The sequence below is a fragment of the Hemitrygon akajei genome, chromosome 17 (genome assembly GCF_048418815.1).
Source record: "Hemitrygon akajei chromosome 17, sHemAka1.3, whole genome shotgun sequence".
NCBI lineage: Eukaryota > Metazoa > Chordata > Chondrichthyes > Myliobatiformes > Dasyatidae > Hemitrygon > Hemitrygon akajei.
In genome coordinates this window covers 25,914,737-25,936,581 of record NC_133140.1, presented here as the reverse complement: position 1 = coordinate 25,936,581, position 21,845 = coordinate 25,914,737, and the positions used below count along the sequence as shown (strand labels likewise).

Below are 21,845 nucleotides of genomic sequence, written 5' to 3'. Positions count from 1 at the left end.
GTGTTTGGAATTCCTTCTTGGACCCATTCGTTTGCACAAATAGTTTTTTTATTACAAGGACTCCCCTTCAGACGGGATTCTTGAACGATTTCCCTTGTGCTCATCTCCTCACCTCCTTCCACTTCCAACATCTCCCTGCAAAACCGAAAAACAAACCACATTCCCTCAGATATCTGATCCTGCCCAGCCCTCGCGAATGATCCGTGGCATCCCATTGGATAGAATGTTACTGCGAGCAATCTGATTGGCTGATGCAACACTCATAACCCGACCAAACGGTGCCTTATCTTAGCAGAAACCAAAATACTGCTCTGTGAAGCTTAATTAACACAATACCCTGCGCTTTGAAGAAAAGCTGCTGAAATAAAATACCTAACAGCATGGCAGTAGGAATGCAATAAAACATGTTCTTAGCCAGGGCATTACACCACGGTGGTTTATTATGTTACTATTCGCTTTGCACTTTGTGAAGAAAAATGGAAACCGGGTTCATTTCATCGTTTGGTCCAAGTTCGATGTCATTCTGGAGACTGGCTGCATCATTCTTTCGACCTTTGATATTCCCAACCCAACCATATATTTGTTATGCCTTTATTCCTAACGCCCCAATGTCATCGCCAACAGCCCGACCACATCAATTCATCAACCACACCATTCCCATGCCGTGAAAAGCTTTAAAAGGCGGGTGAGTCAAACCACTCAAAATTTAGACGAATATTTTGATTAGGGCTAGCTTATTAACAGACAGAAAGCTGCAGAAAAATTCTTTTGAAGCGCAAGTCACGCATCATCTATCTGAACACGAAGCATGATCGAGCTTAAACGATATTCTCATGTTCTTCATTTAGACAGAATATATAAATTCTTATTGATTTGTGCATTGTATGTATGAGTAACTGAACTCCCAGAATGCATTGATATATAGAGACCCAGGCATTCACAATGTATTGGTCAAGGTGAACATTCACAGATCCAGGCAGCGTGCAGTTGAGGGTGCTTCCCAAGCTGATTGCGTGCCCCCTTTTGAAGGGTACATCCGTACCCATGTGCCCCTTAAAAAATATTTGACATCCAAGTCTACATTGGGCAGCTTCTGGGACTGATGTGTATCACAGGGTCCCACTGAATTCTGGATAGAGATAAGAGTTTTTTAAATTGCAATCTATTAACTTGTAAATAGTGCGAAAGGTGAAATATTGTAGACTTCTAATAACATGATGTTGTAATCAATAAATAAGCCTGCTTTTAAAGGGGAAGAAAAGGATTGATAGTGCTGCAACAACTATAAACAGTGGTTCTTTCTTTTTATTCTCTGCAGGGAAGAGTTGCCAAGCCGAATGTAAACAGGTGAAAGGCAAAGGTCAGTTATTTAATTTTTAACATTAGGAAGAAATACCAATATGTACATTGAGAAAATGCGCAGGGTTCATGATTCTTGCAAATCTTTACTTCTTCTAAGCTACATGTTTACTTAAAGTAAATCAGAGTCAAGTCATTTGTAAGTGATTGAAATGTCATAAAAGTGACATGTGTATCTGTGCAGTAAGTTCCCACCTCAGACATTATGGTGCATGGTCCAGACACAGCGTGAGGCCAGTAGCCATCTGGTTGGCAGGTGGGATCCTACAATCTGATCACCAACTGTGACCATGTGTGTGAGGTGACTGAATCTTACCCATGATGCACCATGTCCTCAGTGCTTTCCTCCACCACTGATCACATGAGCAATCTTCTCCCACTGTCTCTAAACGTGACCAAGGATGGCTGCCACAGACCCAGCAAACTCTGGGCCCCTCTCCTTCCCAACTCCATGACCAGAGTGTCTGGATCCAGACCAAATTTCACAATGCTGATGATGCTGTCAATCTGAAATAAAAACAGAAAATGCTGGCAATGAGTAGCAGGAGCTGGAATGTTTGTGAAGGAAGAGACATGGGATTAGTGTTTCAACTCAGTCATGTTCTTTCATGGTAAAAACAATAGCATTGAGTTACATCTTACTAAATTTTGATATCATCTTTAAATATTGACTGCATGTTAATCCACAGCTGTTATGTGAGATTTGCATTCAAGTTTGGGTGTTTGGTCTGGCAGTCCAGGTCTTTACCATTGATAGTAAATGTCTGACACTTCTTTGACTTTCCAAACTACATACCTTGCAGTTAACTCTGATGAGATCTATTTGCCACTTGTCAGCCACTTCCCTGATGGTTGGGGAACAAAGGGAATGTCAGCGATAAAGAGGAGAAAGGATTAGCAAACCTTCAACATCCTGACTCAGATGTCTCTCTTGATCATCCTTTTATTGACATTCCCATTGTTTTTCCACCCTGCTTCCTTAACTGAATCCTGAAACATACTTGATGTTCATCAGAACCTCCCTGAACTGTACCTAGTTATAAACAGTGATAGTTTGTACACACATTATCAAATGAATGAGACCTACATTCAGAAATACTGTACATCTGTGTTGTACAGATTCTGAATCAGAAAGATTTCAACTTCTTCAGGGTGTTGATGAAGGGTCTCAGCCTGAAACATCGACTGTTTACTCATTTACTTAGGTGCAGACTGGCCTGCTGAGCTCCACCAGCATTTTGCGTGTGTTGTTTTGTTTTCCAGCATCTGCAGGTTTTCTCTTGTTTGTGTACAGATTCTGACCTGTACTCACCAGTACGGGATACACCTGTTATACAGCAACCACCCATGTCCGTCTGTCTGTAGTGCATCTGAGTTTAATGATTGATTTGTTTCCACTAGTCCGATGCCTAAGTGACGTACAACAGATTGTCCACTGGTACTGTGCCCAGTGTAACACAGTGACAGACCTGCCTGTGCCTGTTGGGGGCATTGTTTGAAACCCATTGTATATGATGTTGGATGTGGATAAAGGATAAAACGATGCCACACTTATCCTTGAGTGGAAACACAGGATTACTTCAGTATCGGTGGGTATTTGATGTACAACGTAGAAAAGAAAGGAGTAAGTATTAGGAGCAGGAAAAGCTTGCTCCTCACTTTGTGACTCTCCTAACAATCAGTGAGACCTAGCTGATGTTTGATCTCAATACTAGGTTTGACTACTACCTATATATCCTGTTCTGCTGAAATCTGAACTCATATTTATATTGTACATTGAATATTTGGAGCAAATGAGCTCTCACTATCTTTTGATATGCTGAACGATTCCAAAAATTTGGTAGTTTTATAAAAATGTGCATTGTGCTCTGCAATTGCAAGAATTGAATTTAAACAGAACCAAATACAAGTTCAGTCCCAGGACACCTCACCTGACAGCACACGTGGGTACTTGCTGTACAACATAGGATGTATGGAAAACGGAGTGGGAGCAACAGGGGAAGTCTACTCCTCCCCAAACCATGTTCTGCCTGTTATTGAGATCATCATTGACCATCCAGCTCAATGCCAGTTTTCCTTTCTTTTCCCCACAGCCCCTGGTACTGTTTGTGAACTTAATCTATGTAGCAACTGGACATTCACGACCCTCCCAATGAGTCACAGTGCTGCTGTCACAACTACTGCCAGAGGGTCTGTGCTCTCTCGCTGACGGGCTGCAGAATCGGTTCAGCAATCATGAGTATACACATTCCAGCCAATTAGTGTTCCCTACAAGCATCTTCCCCTAACCACAGAATGCTCCTAGCTTCCTTGTCGTGGGCATCCCAGACCATGAGGTTCAGGCAATTTTTGTCTCTAAGGTAGCTGAGAACCTCATGGATATCTCTCTGACTCAGTGACGTAGAGTTCTAATTCAGCAATCGAGAGAGAATATCAATGTTATGGCTCTGGCTGGACAACCTCTGGGCTCCAGCAAGATCCACCTTTGTTCAGAAACATTGTCCAGAATTACCAGTATTTTCCGTAGGATACTTTTTCCTACCACAGCCTCAAGTGTGTCCATTTTGACTCCTATAACAGAGCCAGCCTTTCCAATCAGTCTATTCAGCTTGTTGGCATCACCCAGCACACCACCGCATAGAAGACTGAACTAGCGACAACAGGCTAGTAGAACATGTGAAGGAGAGGCCAGCATACTCCAAAGAACCTCTGTTTCAGGAAGTAGAGGTGACTCTGAATCTTCCTGTACATAGCCTCTGTGTTGGTGCTCCACTCAAGCCTGTCCTCCTGGTGGAGAATCTGCCTCTCCTGTCAGATTCTATAAACTGCTCCCTTCAAGCTCTGTTCTATGTACTCTTGCCTCCTCCATGTGCTAATTGCTTCATCTCAATTGGACCCACCTATCGCTTGCCAGCTTTTGCTCTACCCCTTCCCCTCACCCCTCTGTATCAACTATCTCTCCTGTACCTTTTCAGTTCAAAAGGATCTCAACCCAACATTTCAACTATCCATTTTCCTCCACAGATACTGCTTGATCTGCTGAGTTCTTCTTCCACAGGGATTCCCAAACTGGGGTCTGCGGATCCTTCGGTTAATGACAGGAGTCCATTCCATATAAACATTGGAAATCCCCATTGTAGCAGTTCATTGTTTTGCTCTACAATGGCATGTCATTCCAGAATTTCACACATCCCAAAGAGATTACCTCTCAAATTTTGAATTTATGAGTCTTGCACAGAGTGCCTTAGCATAGGAGAATCATCCATCCCAGGAATCATTTTCACTTCTCAGATAAAGTTAATAGCTGCATCAGTCTTTGTCCCAACAGAACCTTCTCGATCCAATGAATTTCTTCCTGGAGAATATTCGTCGCTGCTGATTCTCTGCTGTCTATCACAACAGACTGTTGGACCATTCACTGGAATGACCTGATTTAATGATCTACAATCATTTATCGCTCTCCATTATCCATCCTGTTACTTTACCAGCCAGCCTAATGAAATATGTTTTTGAGGCAACGCTACCCTGTTTGGTGGTTTGACCATAAGAAATGTTCTGGGTTTATTGGGATTGTAAAAGGCTGATGAATAGTTTCACTCCAGCTAAGGTCTGAGCATTGAGGGATGAATGCAAACTCAGTAGAACCACGTGGCTGGTTCTCTGTGGATTTGTACACTTTGTGGGTAGATCATACTGCAAGGGCTCAGAGAACGATACAGATGATTTCAGCAACCACTGTATGTAGTAAGGCCATTTTTCACTACAACTGTCCGACACTTTACATACATTTGTTTTTTTTTAGTTAAATGAATTCTCACTGCATTTCTGCATACAGCTGCAGTTTTACCCTTTGTGGTGCTCCCTGTGTAGTTTCACTCTCCATGGTGCCATGATCTGGACTGTCCTCTGGACTCATCTCCATCAGTCTCTAATGTTGGGTACTGGTTTGAGAATGTTTGCTGCTGTTTTACCCATGCTGTTTCTCCCTACCCTTCAAATGACCACTCATTTATCATTTAGTCTACATTGTGGAACGTACAATCCAGGAAATTCAATTTCCCTCATGCTTCATGGAAACTTCTGAAATCTTAATCCTGAGTGTGATCAATCAGAGGCACTGGTTGTGCAGCGTGACATCCGGAGACACAAGGAGCAGGAATTCCCATATCTTTGGGAATAGTCCACAGTTACCGGCCATGATCTAAGAAATATTTTACTCTCCTTTCTCTTTCATAAAGATACTGATCTTCCATTTGTATCCTGAACTGATCCACTCTTTCTTTGTCATTGTTGTGTTAGATTCTGGGTTAGTGATTAAATACTTGATCATTTCTGCTTAATTTACCAGTATAATTTTGGTGAAACACTTACCTGTCTTTCAGTAACTTAATTCTCTTGCTCTCTGTCCAACAAATTCCAATTCCTTGCAGTTGGCACAGATTGCACTCTGTGTAAACCTGTCCTCACTGCCAAGTACAACACATTGATTTCCTCTATAGAACTGATGACCTGTTTAATCACTGGCTAACAAAGGAGTGAAGTGTGGGTAGATAAAGCCACAGGAACACAAATTATTTCTGAAGTACTTACAACAATTTTTTCTACCATTTCATTTCAGGTTTTCTAAATGTGAACAATCAACAAACAAGTTCAAAAAATAAATGTCTCAAGAAGTATGTTGTAATTGAACTATCTTTTTCATTGATGTTAGATATGAAGTATAAAGATTTACAGCTGAAAAAGTTGTAATCAGGAAAGAAGAATTTCAGAATTCTGTTCTCATAATGTATGATGTATTTTGTACCTTGTTTACAATAGTCAGATTATTCATCATCCAAATGACCAATACACTGGGATGAGTCTCTCGATGATACATTACAAGAAGGATCTTTTATCAGCCTTAGTTGGTCAGATACTCCCATTGCTCCAGTTGGGAGTGGACAAAGATCATTCATCAGCTTACTCATAGCTACTCACTGAACCTTAATGGAAATTGCACATCAAGAGAATTCACCACAATTAGCCTTACCTTCAAACGACCTCTTGACACTGGCCTCAATTAACATAGTATGGCAAAAAGTGGGAGTAGCAGCTTGCTGGAGACTCTTTCACTCTTAAGCAGTAGGATACCACTGAAATAAATTGTTGTGGGATCCTGCTCCATACATATCCAAATTGATGGCCAGTGGAAGAGGACATTTGACCAAACCCCAGGTACCCATGTCACCAGTGGTTAGTATAAGTTTTCTCACAGAACAATAGAGAGGAGGGAATTGCATTTGGTAGGCTGCAGAAATGCAATTGTGCCATCACAGAAAATACAAATGCTCTCACTTTTATCATAAGCGACACAATAGGATATTCAGTCCCTGGGGATTGCCCCACCATTCAATATGAACATGGTTAATCTGCCTCTTCTTCTCAGCGAGTTCCTCATAGTTACCCATTCCCTCAAAAATGTATTTACATCCTCTTTAAGTATCCCCAGGAATTCAGTCTCTACCAAGCTCCAGGATAGAGCATTCCGGAGATATATATCTTCTACAAGAAAACGTTGCTATGTAATTCAGTTTCAAATAAACATTCACAAATCTTACATATCCCCATGTTGCAGTCTCTCCCACTGGTGGAAACATCTCAACATCTTCTAATTCTGTTGGATTTGAAATCATTTCAATTACATCAGTCTATGTTATCCAAAGTGTAAAGATCTAATTTCTTCAAGCACACATGATAGAACAACCGAATCATCTGAGGAATAGTGATGGTGATGTTGGAAATAGTCACCTGATCTGACAAGGCATTTGTGTATCTACATTTCTGTGTGAATGTTCCATCAAAGTATCAGTGTGGGAGTGTAAACACTCATCTGCAGAGAGGGGAGGATTTTAGTTCTGTGCACAGATCTACTGGTCCTTGACTGGATGAGGGCATCTGGTAATTCTGCCGCATAGTCGTGTTACATTAAGATCCATGACAATTATTGATCTATCCTGATGATGGGTGTGTTATGTGTGTGTGTACATGTTCTTACAAATGTGTATACATTTGTGTATGTGCATGTATGTACTTGATATGTTCATGTGGTGTGTGTATCTATATGTGGTGTATGCTTGCGAGTGTATGTCTGCTGCATGCTTGTGTGTGTGTGAATGTAGCAGCATCAGTGGTGAGGTTGTGTTGTTAAATTTTACTTGTTCATTATGCACTGATCACTGGAATCCACCTGCCCTTTCAATCACATGGTTCTAGATGCTTTCATCAATATGACTGATGAAGGTTTGGGTGAGGCAGAGAGAATATTGAAAGGGAGTAAAGAGGAAAAGACTGAATTGAGATGGCGTAAATTACTCTCCCGTCCATTGAGTCAGCTGTAATTTCACGTTATATTACTGTTTGTACATTTTCATGTCTTCTGGTTTCACAGACCCAGAAGGAAATGCTTGGAAATGTTATTTTTATGTGAGGATTTAAAGAATGATGCCATGGAAATACACACAGAATATAAAGTTTTCAGAAAAAAGGGAATTCCCCAGAAAACAACAAATAAGACTGATTGCTAATTCTTCATGGGTAAGTACAAGATATTTATAAGCTGTCCACTTATGCTGGAGCTATGTATACAACCAATCTTTAGATCACTCCTTAAACATCTCTTGGATTAACAATGCAGAAAGGAAATTTCCCTAAAAGAAGCAACAGATGATGTTTATGTGTCATTTTAAATGTTTCTATCAAAGTAAATCAATGTGTTTTTCTTTGTAATGGAGGACCTGAGCTACAGAGAGAAATTGGACAGGCTAGGACTTTATTCCTTTGGAATATAGGAGAAGACTTTATGGAGATAGATAAAATCGTGATGGGTTTTTATAGGGTGAACACACAGTAATTGACCCAGGAAAGGGAAGTAAAAATCAGAGGGCATGGGATTAAGTTGAGAATTGAAATATTTGGGAGGGACCTGAGGGGCAAGTTTTTTCATGCAGAAGGTGATAAATTTATGGAATTTATGGAATACAAAGAAAGTGGTTGAGGCAAGTACAATAACAACATCAAAAAGACATTTGGGTAAGTATATGGATATGGAGGTTGAGGGATTTCGGACCATTGTGAGAAATTGAGACTAATTACTGGTCAGCTTGGACAAGTTGAGTCAAAGTTCCTGTGCAGTATTACTCCATGATTATAAGACTTTCCTACCTTACAATCAGATCAGGTAGTGATAAATCTATACCTATTATCAACAGAACACGGAGTGAATGGTGAAATTGTTTCCCTTTGACTTGTAAAGGTGGGTGAACAAACCACTGATAATCAGGATGCTGGTGTTGAGGTGAACCTTCCAGCTGAGCTATCTGAGGGAGCTGAAGAGCAACAGAATGACCTTTCAAGGCTCATTTTCACCGTATTTAATGACAGCAAACTATTTGAGGTAAATTGTTCAAAAGTGTCATTGTAGCCTGTATAAATGTACACATGAAATGAGATTTTTGTCAGCCTACATTGCTACCATTCAGTAGAAAAGGGCCAGGTGCCTGTGGTTGGGCTGGGAAGAAGTAAATTCTGAAACAGTGCCGGAGCCAGGTGAATGTAGATCCCAGTCTAATTTGTGATGGTCCACCAGAGGCAGAGGAGCAAACTTGGCCAGATGTTTTGGCAAAATATAGTTCTGATGCTGTGTTCTTCAACACTGCACCTTGCTGAAAAGACTCTTGGTTTATTTCTCTGCAGGATGAAAATAATAGCACACTATTAAATGACCAAGTGTTTGGAATTACTGTGGGAAACACAAGCATTCAGAACTTAATGGAAGGTGTGACTATTAAGGTTAATCATGGCAAAAATATGAAAGTAAGTATTTTGACAATAATTCAAAACAAAATCTTTCCAGAATGATGAAAGGTCTATAAGTCAATTAAAATTTATCCCTTTATTACCCAGACACAGATTGTAACAACTCACTTGGTGTAGTCATGTCTTTCTACTCAGAATTGTCAGCTAAGTCAAAACACTAACCACCCTGGCTAACATTTAATTTACACATTAGTTCATTCTATCAAAACCACCTGTAAACAGCTCCTTTGTATCAATAAACCGCCCTATTAAAGTCTTGTAATATGATGGTATTCACCCTGCAGTTTGAGAGGGAGAAGATAATGTCAGATTTATCAGTATTACAGTGGAGTAAGGGGAATTACAGAGCTATGAGAAACCAGATGGCCAAAGTTGATTGAAAGGGGACACTAGCAGGGATGACAGCAGAATAGCAGTGACTGGAGTTTCTGGGTCAATTCAGAAGGCACAGGAAAGATACATCTCAAAGATGAAGAAGGCCTGTAAAGGGAGAATGCCACAACCCTGGCTGACAAGGGAAGTCAAAGACAGCATAAAGAAAAAGAGAGGGTATATAATATAGCAAAAAAATAGTGTATAGTTAGAGGATTGGAAAGCTTATAAAAACCAAGAAAAGGCAACTTAAAAAGCTATAAGAAAAGAAACGATGGAATATGAAGGAAAACTAGCTAATAAGATAAGAGAACTCCAAAAGCTTCTACAGGTATATAAAGTGTAAAAGAAGCAAGAGTGGATCTAAGACTGCTGGGAACTGATGCTAGAGAGGTAGGACTGAGGGACAAAGAAATGGCAGGCAAACCTAACAAGCATTTTGCATCAGTCTTCACTGTTGAAGCTGTTAGCAGAATGCCTTAAGTTCAAAAGCATCTGGGCTTAAGTGAGTGTAATTGTTACTACTCAGATGAAAGTGCTTGGGAATCTGAAAGGACTGAAGGTAGATAAGTCACCTGGACTAGGTGAACTACACCCGAAGGTTATGAAAGAGGTTGATCTTTTAAGAATCATTAAATTCTAGAATGGTTCTGGGGGACAGGAAAATTGCAAATGCCACTCTATCTTTCAAGAAGGGAGGGAGGCAGAAGAAAGGAAATTATAGGCCAATTAGCCTGACTTCAGTGGTTGGGAAGATGATGGAGTCTATTGTTAAGAATGAGGTTTCAGGGTACCTGGAGCACATGATAAAATACCCCAAAGTTAGCACGGTTTACTTAAGGGGAAATCTTGTCTGACAAATCTTTGAGGAAATAACAAGCAGGATAGAAAAATAAGAGTCAGTGGATGTTGTCTTCCTGGACTTTCAAATGATCTCTGTCAAGCTGCTGCACATGAGGCTGGTTAACACGATAAGAGATTGTACTCCATGGTATTACAGGAAAGATACTAGCATGGATAGAAGATTGAGGGACTGGAAGGAAGCAAAGTATGGAAATAAAGGACACCTTTTCTGATTGGCTCCCTATGACTAATGGTTTTCTGCAGGGGACAGTGTTGGGACTGCTTCATTTCCCATTACATGTCAGTGATTTGGATGATGGAATTGATGGTTTGTGGCCAGGTTTGCAAATGATACATAGATAGGTGGAGGAAGGTGCAAATGATACATAGATTCTGCAGGAAGTCTTAGACAGATTGGAAAAGTAGGCAAAGTAACAAGTGAACTATAGTGTAGGAAAGTGTGTGATCATTCACTTTAGTAGAAGGACTCAAGGTGTAGAATATTTTCTAAATGGGGAGAAAGTTGAAAAAGGGACTTGGGAGTCCTTGTGCAGCATTCTCTGAAGGTCATCTTGCGATTCAGTCTTGCGATTCAGTAAGGAAGGCAAATGCAATGTTAGTATTCATTTTGAGAGAACCAGAAGATAAGAGCAAGGATGTAATGCTGAGCATTTACAAGGCATTGGTTGACCGCACTTGGAGTACTGTGAGCAGTTTTGGGCCCCCTATCTAAGAAAAGATCTGCTGGCGTTGAAAGGTTTCAAAGGAGGTTCACTATAATGATTCAGGGAATGAAGGTTTACACACATAAGCACTGTGTGCTGGTGCAGGGCTTGTATTCACTGGAAGTTAGAAGAATGAGGGAGGATCACATTCAAACCTATCAAACATTGAAAAGCCTAAATAGGATATGGAGAGGATGTTTCCTACAGTGAGTGAATCTGAAACCAGAGGGCACAGCCACAGAATAGAGAGATGTCCATTTAGAACAGAGACTAGGTGGAACTTCTTTAGCCAGACGCTAGTGAATTTGTGGAACTCATTGTCACAGATCGCTCTGGAGACCAATTAATTGAGTATATTTAAACCAGAGGTTGTTAGGTTCCTAATTAGCCAAGGTGTCAAATGTTACATGAAGAAGGCAAAAGAATGGGATTGAGAGGGATCATAAATCAACCATGATGCAAAACTGCAACAGACTGGATGGGCCAAATGGTCTCAAGTCCTATGGTCTGATGGTTTAATTTAATTCCCATAAATTGAGCTGTTAAATTCATTTCTATCCGTGCACATTATTGTTGATGCATTATTAACACTAACATAATCTAATTGATATGAATCAGTTTGGGTGCAGTTTGAGGCTCCAATTATCTGACTTCTGTGTAGTAAAGCAGTAACAATATGACAGCACTGAACAAGACATCTAATTCCACTTTATAATTGCATTGGGTGGAATGAAGTTAGAGCGAATCGTCAAAGAAACAAGCCTTTTGCCCAACCATGTCTGCACCAATCATCAATGATTCCATGTTTCTATATTTTGTCCTTCCCACATTCTCAGTAGCTCACACCCATCTGGCTTGCACAGCCAGGCACCTCCAGTCTCCAACCAGCTGACAGGACTCACCTGTCACTTGTTTCCAACTCATCACATGCAGCCTATTTAAACCCAGCACTCATCCCCAGTCCTTGTTCACCCATCGAACTAGCCAATCTCATCCAGTTGCTCTCAAACTTCTGTTACCGTTGTGTGTTAAGTATCAGTTCTCTCTGGTTTTGTGGCCCCTCATGTCTTGTTATTTTCCAGTATATTAATAAAATATCATTACTGCTAACTCGTCTCCACCGCTCTGCTTTTGGGTCAAGCCTCCACTACATTTCCTGACAACCTCCAGATTGTGCAACACACATAAAGACCTAGTAAATTTACAAAGGCCAATTACTTTGCCAGCCAGCATGTGATTGGAATGTAAGAGAAAACCAGAGCACCTGGTGGAAATATATATGGTCACAAAAGAAACCTGCAAACTCCACACAGAGAGTACCTGAGGCCAGATTCAAACCCAGGTATTTGGAGCTGTGGGTCAGCAGCTCTACTGTGCCAGCTCTGATAGAAATCCAACTCTGAGAATCACCATCAATATTTTGAGAGCATCTCCCAATTTCTTGACACTTTTCTGAATTTGTTTTCTGTCTTTAAACAACAGCAGAAAGTGACATTATTGCTGATGTTTACATCAGTCTAAAACGGGTTAAGCAGACAAGTGGGACAGCTCAGATGTACAGTCTTATTAATCAGCAGTTTAGTTCTGTTGTACCAGTCGGACTCTTTTATACAGACCCTTGATGCCCACACTGGTACATGTATACATTGCTGAACAGTCATTGCAACAGGTTTCTGGTAACACACAAACTAACTAAACAAATCCATATATTTCAGAAAGGATCATATCGATGTGTATTCTTGTTTGAAAGTGAAAATGGTAAGCTGAAAACCAGTTTAAATATTTCAGACAGTGTTGGAAACCTCACAGTGTAATCTTTAAACCCTGAATTGATGTTACAGAAAACATCTCAGACTCCTGGAATTCCACAGGCTGTAAGACAACAGTTAAGGGTCATCAAACCATTTGTGTGTGTGACCATCTGACCTTCTTTGCTGTGCTGCTGGTAGGTTTTACATTTGTTCCCCCCCTCCCAATAAAGATGAGTTGGTCACCTGCAGAAGGCGTAGCTGTCTGTCCCTTTCATTGAGTTATATCGTTGATTTCTCCAGCACACAACAGGCCATTCAGCCAAACTCTGATTTAACCACCCAGAACTCATTTACACCAACCTATAATAATCTCATAATATTCTCCCCCTAACCCCCTCATCCTGCCAGATTCTCCCACTACAATTCCCCCCCCCCCCCCAGGTCCTCAATACTCACCCAGACATTGGGGAAATTTACAAATAACCTATCACCTGCAGGACTTTGGGATATGGGAGGAAACCACAGGAACCAATGGAAACACATGTGGCCTCAAGGACAGCACGTAAACTTCGCAGAGACTGTTCCCAAAGTCAGGATTTCACCTGTGTCACTGGAGCTATGAGACAGAGAATCTACTAGCTCTGCCACTGAGCTGCCCACTTTCCTCTTTCCTTTTTTCAACTCTTCATCTTCTTCAGCCAGTCCTGCTCACCCCTCAAAGTCAGCTGCTTCACCAAATCACCCTGTGGAAATATGATGACCTGAATATGTCTACCCACACAGTAATCAGCCATCCAATCTCCCACCCCTGGTCAGGATGGAGTCATTCCAGTACTGAGATTTGGCACCCACATGGTTAATGATACAGCAAATGTACGCACTTGGCCATAAACATGAGCAGCTCTGTTCTACTCCAAGAGAAGGCATGAATACCAACAAGGTCCAGCCCAAGGCAGCATTTTACTAATGGTGACCTACAATGACATAAGGCAGAATAGCCACTGGAATTTGTATTGCCTTTGGAACTTCCACCTGCTGTTCAGTAATGGGGACAGCAGTGATCATCATGGGGTCATACAGCAAGGAAACCGTCAATCGGTGCACTGACCATGCTCACCGTCAAGCACCCATTTGCCCTGATCCCATTTTGGATCAGCTCCCATTGAGGGTTGACATGGTAATCTCCCCACTGTAGCTTTCTTGTGCTTCGTAATACTGACACTAAATATGTTGGGAGGAAAACAGAATCATTTTAAAAAGTAACTCAACTTCCTGTTTGCCTCCCAACCCATTGATGTACAATCCCCCTTGAAATCAATGTAGTCTAACAACCAGTGTGAGCCTTGTCCGGGTCTGGAATTCAACTAGTGATTTCTGACTGGTGCAACAGCGAGCAGCAACATGATTGGGGTGTATCTGTAGACACTACACCAGATGGCAGTGACAGATTCCATGTGTGACCAAACTACTCACTGGGAGGTGTGGCCTCATTTCAGCATGAACAGCAGATGTGTTCAGATCTTCTGTCTGGGACGCTTGTTTCCTGGGAACAGTTCAAGTTTACATCAGACACATTTCAGGCATTGTTAATTTTCAACCAAATTTATTTTCAAAAATTTAAATCACCTCCAGGAATAGACAAATCAGACTGAGTACAGGTTTAATCATTGCTCAACAATCACCATTATTTCCCAAAGGACTTACGCCTGGACAACAACACGTTGGATGAAAAAGATGAGCTGTCATTAACGTACATCACAGTGATTGGCTGTGCGATCTCTGCTGTCTTCTCAGTCATCACAGTATTCCTTTACTGTGTGGTGAGGTGAGTGACCCCATCCAGTGAGTTCTGTGGGAGCATCACTGATCAGACTGCACCTTGTCGTAACCTCAGTCTGCACAGGAGCTTGTGTGTTTCACAGATCAGTCTCTGCTGTGAACCTTCTAATTATCTTTCCATGGAGCAGTAAAGAAATGGACACTGATTATTCATCACTCACACTGTCACTAACTATCTCTGTATAAATTACCCAACAATGACCCTGACACTAACTACAGATTACCCAGCTCCGACACTACGTTACAAACCAGTTGACGGCTAAGCTGATTCCTTTACAACACAAGGGTGTTGACAGTGGTGTCCTCAGTGTTAAAAGCTGAATGCTCATTACTTACTGGATGCAGAATGCTAATTGAGGACATCTGCACTAGAATAAGGTTACAGCCGATGGCATACTCCTTGTGTGCCACCGCCTGTAACCCAGCTGTGTCCCCCTTGCCTGAGTCACTGTTAAACCAAAGGGGTGATCAATTCCTTTACCACCTGGCTCCTGATTCCGGTGTGGATCCCACACAAGCACAACAAAAGCCTCGGTGATGGCTCCAGGCTCGCTGATGAAGTGTTTCAGTGTGTGAAACTCTCTGGAGGAGCTCAGCACCACAGTGGCTCGTGGTCACTGCACTCTACAGAATGCAGCTCAGCCTCTCAATTCAGAGTCTCAAAGGGCTGGGAAACAGGAGCAGAGGGAGCAACGGAGGGAGAGGAGGAAGGGGGGAGAAGCAGGGGAGGAGAAGGAGAAGGGAAGAATGGCAGAAAGGGGACATTCCGAGTCAATGCTGAGAGATGTTTTCTGCCTGGAATTCAGACTGTCCCTTCTGTAAACACAGTTCTGAATCTGGTTCTCCATTCCACCACCGTTCCCACAGTAGCTTCCCTCTTGTCTTGACAGTCACCAATCCCTTTGAAAATGACTAAAACGGCTGTGTAAAGCTGAATTGTCTGTTTCCATGTGATATTATCTCTGTAGAATCAGAAAGGTTCTTGAAGTATGACTAGTTCACAATGTTGTTATCTGGTTGTCTCTTTGTTTTAGGAAGAATAAAGGTGATCACACCACCCAGATCCACATTAACCTCTGCATTGCTTGCTTTCTACTGAATATGAATTTCCTGACCAATGAGTGGATTAGTAAGCTGATGATTGATGGTCTCTGTAAGACGATGGCTGTGCTCCTTCACTATTCATTACTGTGCACTTTCACATGGATGGCAATTGAAGGACTTCATCTCTACCTGATGCTGATCAAAGTGCTCAACACCTATGTCAAACGCTACATACAGAAACTGGCTTTGATGGGTTGGGGTGAGTATTGGGTCATTTATTCACTTTCTCTTCAACAATCAATACTTTACACATTTGACATCAGTTAGTCCAGTAGAATATTTTTTTCTAAAGAGTACAGGATGGATAGGTGCCTGATGTCAATTTGGCATTGGTACTCCTAAACACAGCACCATCATGAAACCTATGTATGTCCCATTTCTGAAGCTGGTAGCAGTTATAAAATTATAAACCCTAACTAACTTCATTTCATGGAAGGTGCTACTTGCTACTGAGTTGTTCCAAATATCTCTCACATGGTGGATTGGATAGTGGACTACTTGACAGATAGACCTCAGTATGTGCGGTTGGGAGACTGTAGGTCTGACACGGTGGTCAGCAGCACAGGGGCGCCGCAGGGAACCGTACTCTCTCCGGTCCTGTTCACCCTGTACACATCAGACTTCCAATATAACTCGGAGTCCTGCCATGTGCAGAAGTTTGCTGATGACACGGCCATAGTGGGGTGTGTCAGGAATGGACAGGAGGAGGAGTATAGGAAACTGATACAGGACTTTGTGATATGGTGCAACTCAAACTACCTGCGTCTCAATATCACCAAGACCAAGGAGATGGTGGTGGACTTTAGGAGATCTAGGCCTCATATGGAGCCAGTGATCATTAATGGAGAATGTGTGGAGCAGGTTAAGACCTACAAGTATCTGGGAGTACAGTTAGACGAGAAGCTAGACTGGACTGCCAACACAGATGCCTTGTGCAGGAAGGCACAGAGTCGACTGTACTTCCTAAGAAGGTTGGCGTCATTCAATGTCTGTAGTGAGATGCTGAAGATGTTCTATAGGTCAGTTGTGGAGAGCGCCCTCTTCTTTGTGGTGGCGTGTTGGGGAGGAAGCATTAAGAAGAGGGACGCCTCATGTCTTAATAAGCTGGTAAGGAAGGCGGGCTCTGTCGTGGGCAAAGTACTGGAGAGTTTAACATCGGTAGCTGAGCGAAGGGCGCTGAGTAGGCTACGGTCAATTATGGATAACTCTGAACATCCTCTACATAGCACCATCCAGAGACAGAGAAGCAGTTTCAGTGACAGGTTACTATCGATGCAATGCTCCTCAGACAGGATGAAGAGGTCAATACTCCCCAATGCCATTAGGCTTTACAATTCTACCGCCAGGACTTAAGAACTTTTTAAAAGCTATTATTAATGCTTTTTGAGATAGTGATTTAGATGCATATCATATTTTTACTGAGTTAAGTATTGTATGTAATTAGTTTTGCTACAACAAGTGTATGGGACATTGGAAAAAAGTTGAATTTCCCCATGGGGATGAATAAAGTATCTATCTATCTATCTATCTATCTATTAGTTATTCATTCTCTTATTCTGCATTTTGTTTCCTATCATTGTATCATTACTGATAATAATGCAATATTCAGAGAGGAAAACCGATTGACATCATTGCCTGGTTATCATCCGACCAAATCCTTGCCTTGGGTCCTGCATTTCAGCTGTTTTCCACTCATGTCAATACTTTTTCTCTCCTTTCTGAGATTCTGAATCTGCTTTGTGGAGATCCTTATTTATCTAACTTTCCCTCTCTCCCTGTACCCCCAACCCCACTCTCCCTCCTCCCCTCGCACCCCCAGTTTTGGGCACATCTAACCCATTTTTGTTGCGATTGTGGTCTGCATCACGTTCATCATTCAACAGTAATTGGGGCTGAGTTATGACCGTCACTGCGGAAACTTCAAGAATAATCCAATTGCAAAGTTTGGTGCAGAATTAACAATACATTTAAAGTATGGTTTTTAAACATCATTATTCTTCATCATTCATCTGCTATTCCTGGTCATGGCATGAATGCAATATTTGGAAAATAATTTATCACTATGCCAAACCTCTAATCGATAAATCAATTACAGCTTAACATTCTCAACAGCATACATAATGAATTATATGTGATGACCACAGGATGAATACATGTCATTTTCTTCTTTTGACAGGCATCCCTGCTGTGGTGGTGTCTTTGTGCATTGCAGTGGACAAGGACAATTATGGACAGTTTCAAATCAAAATGCAGGACAATAACAGCTCTGTTTCCATGTAGGTCTGGTTAACCATGCCAACAGAAATAATGTTGATATTTATCTCCATTGCTCAGTCTGTGATGAGAATTTCAGCTGAACTAGATGTGTATAGGTAGAGTCATACAGGCAAGAGCACTCCGAGGTTCTGAGTCAGCTGACATTGGGCATTAGATGGTGACCACGTTACTACCCTGTGAAATCTGTCAGGAAACAGGTTCAGATTAGCTATGTTGTACCCAACAATCAAACATTCCATGGGCACTTTCTATCATGGAGAGACATTGGAGGGTGAACAGTAGGCCAGTAAAGCATCAACATCCTTTGGATAGAGTTAGAGTTTATTCTTCAGTAACTCAGTATTAGCTGGAGAATCATCATACTATGTTTGTCATTTCCTTTCCGTTGACAAAGGAGATAAATGGTTGCAGTGACTTAGATGTGGAACAGTATGTGGCATGTTATCAGTGGAGGTTACTTACCAACTTTCCATGAGTTCACTTCAATGAACTAATTTTCTTCCCTCCCCACCACTGTCACAAATCATGGACCTGAACATGAAACATAAGAAAAGGATTAAGTTAAAGCTTTATCTGTTCAAGGTGCATTTTTGAACTAGATATCACTTTGCAGTGATTAGTCAGGGTACTGAACATAAAAATTGGGAACAAACAAGAGAAAATCTGCAGGTGCTGGAAATCTGAGCAACACGCACAAAATGCTGGAGGAACTCAGCAGGCCAGGCAGCATCTACAGAAAAAGTACAGTCAATGTTTTGGGTCAAAACTCATCAGCACGACTGGAGAAAAAAGGCTGAGGAGTAGATCTGAAAGGTGGGAGGAGGGTAAAGGGAAACACCAGGTGACAGGTGAAACTTGGGGGGGGAGGGATGAAGCAAAGAGCTAGAAAGTTGATTGGTAAAAGAGACAGAAGGCCATGGCAGAAAGAAGAAAGGTGGGGAGGGGAGCACCAGAGGGAAGCAATATGTGATCAAGGAGATAACATGAGAGAGGGAAAAGGGAATAGGAAATGGTGAAGTAGTGGGGGCAGTCATTACTGGAAGTTTGAGAAATTGATCTTCATGCCATCAGGTTGCAGGCTGCCCAAATGGAATATAAGGTGTCGTTCCTCCAAACTAAGTGAGGCCTTATCACGACAGTGGAGGAGGCCATGGATGGACATATCGGAATGGAATGGCAAGTGGAATTATAATGGGTGGCCACTGGGAAATCACACTTATTTTGGCGGACAGAGTGTAGATGCTCAGCAAAGCAGTCTCCCAATCTACGTCAGGCCACACCGACATAAAGGAGGCCACACCAGGAGCACCGAACACTAAATAACGCCAACAGACTCACAGGTGAAGAGTTGCCTCACCTGGAAGGACTGTTTCAGCACTGAATGGTAGTGAGGGAAGAGGTGTAGAGGCAGGTGTAGCACTTGCTCTGCTTGCAAAGGTAAGCGCCAGTGCCAGAAGGGAGGTCAGTGGGGAAGGACGAATGGACGAGGGAGTCGCATAGGGTGTGATCCCTGTGGGAAGCAGAAAGTGGGGGGGGGGAGAGGGGAAGGAAAGATGTGTTTGGTGGTGGGATCCAGTTGGAGGTGATGGAAGTTTTGGAGAATTATGTGCTGGACATGGAGGCTGGTGGGGTGGTAGGTGAGGACAAGAGGAACCCTATTCCTGGTAGGGTGGCAGAAGGATTGGGTAAGAGCAAACATGGGTGAAATGGAAGAGATGCGGATGAGGGCAGTGTTGATGGTGGAGGAAGGGAAACCACTTTCATTGAAAACAGAGGATATGTCCTTCGTTCCAGAATAAAATGCCTCATTCTGAGAGCAGATGCAGAAGAGATGGAGGAATTAAGAGATGGGGTTGGCATTTTTCAAGTAGCAGGCTGTAACGAGGTCTAGTCCAGGTAGCTGTGAGAGTCCATTAGTTTATAATAGAGATCGGTGGATAAGCTGTCTCCAAAGATAGAGACAGTGAGATTGAGAAGGGGAAGGGAAGTGTCGGAAATGGACCAGGGGAATTTGAGGGCACGGTGGAATTTAGACCAAACTGGATGAAATTGACAAGTTCAGCACTGGTGCAGGAAGCAGCACCAATGCAGTCGTCAATGTAGCATGGAAAAGTGCGGGATGGTCACCAGTGTAGGCTTGGAACACAGACTGTTTCACGTAAGCGACAAACAGACAGTCATAACTGAGACCCATGCGAGTGCCCATGGCTACCCCGTTGGTTTGAAGGAAGTGCGGGGAATAAAAATTGGGAAGTCGTGTGCAGTGGTGTAAAACTTTGGTTAGGCCACATTTGGAGAATGGTGTGCTGTTCTGATTGCCCCATTTCGGGAAAGATGTTGAGTCTTTGCAGGGGGTGCAAAGAAGTACTCCAGGATGTATCATGGGTTATAGAATATTAACTCTCAGAAGGGGTTGGACAAACTCGGATTATTTTCTCTGGAGCCTCAGAGTTTGAGAGGCAACCTGATAGAAGTAAATAAAATTATGGAAGTACAGATAGGCTAGATAATTAGAACTGTTTTCGTGGTGTAGAAATGTCTAACACTAGAGGGCGTAGATTTAAGATGTGGGGATGAAAATCTAATGGATATTTACCAGGTACGAACTCAGACACAGGGAGTTGAACATTTGGAACGTACTGCCATGGGAGGTGATGGAAGTAGAGATGGTGAAAGATTTTGGAGACATTTAGACAGACACGTGATCATGGTTTATATATTTTTACACAGGTGCTGGATAACAAATGATGAAGTGCATTATGTTACGAACTGTGGCTTTATCGGCATGATATGGCTTTGGAACCTGACAATGCAAATCACCGTCTGTGTCAAGCTAGCTCAGATGAGAAAAGGATTCGGTTCTGTGTCAAGATCTGTGTGGAAGGATCTGTGGACGGTCCTCGGCCTCACTTCTTTGCTGGGCATCACGTGGGCTTTGCCATTTTTTTCACATGGACCAATGTACGTAGTTCAAACGTACCTGTTTTGCATCTTAAACTCCCTGCAAGGTCAGTGAGAGATTTACCAGGTAGATTGTAACAATTATAAATTAATGACCATAAATGGTAACAAATCTTGAAGTATTTCTGCTATTTTATTAACTTATTAATGTTTCATTTACTTATTTTAAAAATGAGAGGAATTAACTGAAAGGTTTTTTTTAAGTTAATGGTCACCAGAGGTATATTTGATATGTTTTATTTTATCAGAACTAAAATAACTAGCATATTCAATAGTAGATGTAGACAAATTCTGAAAAATGTTTAATATCTCAATGCTAATTTCTTCTTGAATCTTTGCAGGGTTTTATATATTCTTGTGGTACTATGCTATAAAACGACCATCCAAAGAGCAAAATACAAATTACACATCAGATAAGTAAAGAAGAAATGGAAATGAAACTGCATCTGCTGGAAAAGACCCCGTTGATTATAAACTTTAATTAAGAGCAGCATTTATTATTTCAACTTGCCTTAAAAATCAGAACCAATATCTCTAATTTTTCTATGCATGGGTGACTTGCATTTTGCACTTGAAGACCAGCCTAATAGTAATTTGTTGACCTAAAGGGTTATTCAAGTATTCAATTGTTGAGCCACAATGGGACAATCAAGGTCAATAACACCGCTGAGCATACTTTTCCCACCCTCCCACTCCCACTTTCTGCTTTCTGCAGAGATCACTCCCTACAAGACTCCCTTGTCTATTCGTCTCTCCTCAC

The 21,845-nt window shown here is 41.8% G+C and overlaps 1 protein-coding gene across 1 annotated transcript; it reads left to right on the top strand.

Annotated features, from left to right (window-relative positions):
- The first annotated feature begins 7,928 nt into the window (after positions 1–7,928).
- LOC140740477 (adhesion G-protein coupled receptor G2-like) lies at positions 7,929–21,534 on the top strand. Its single transcript, XM_073069658.1, has 8 exons — positions 7,929–7,932; positions 12,636–12,692; positions 12,995–13,098; positions 14,602–14,729; positions 15,778–16,046; positions 18,024–18,123; positions 20,855–21,132; positions 21,427–21,534. Exons 1-8 carry the CDS (start codon positions 7,929–7,931, stop codon positions 21,504–21,506), a joined length of 1,020 nt encoding a protein of 339 aa, XP_072925759.1. The 3' UTR covers positions 21,507–21,534.
- Positions 21,535–21,845: the final 311 nt, after the last annotated feature.

What these genes read in the sequence shown, in the direction of transcription:
- LOC140740477 (XM_073069658.1), top strand. An exon ending in ACTGGCTTTGATGGGTTGGG is followed by an intron (nt 16,047 to 18,023) that starts GTGAGTATTGGG and finishes TTCTTTTGACAG; the next exon opens with GCATCCCTGCTGTGGTGGTG. An exon ending in CATCTTAAACTCCCTGCAAG is followed by an intron (nt 21,133 to 21,426) that starts GTCAGTGAGAGA and finishes GAATCTTTGCAG; the next exon opens with GGTTTTATATATTCTTGTGG.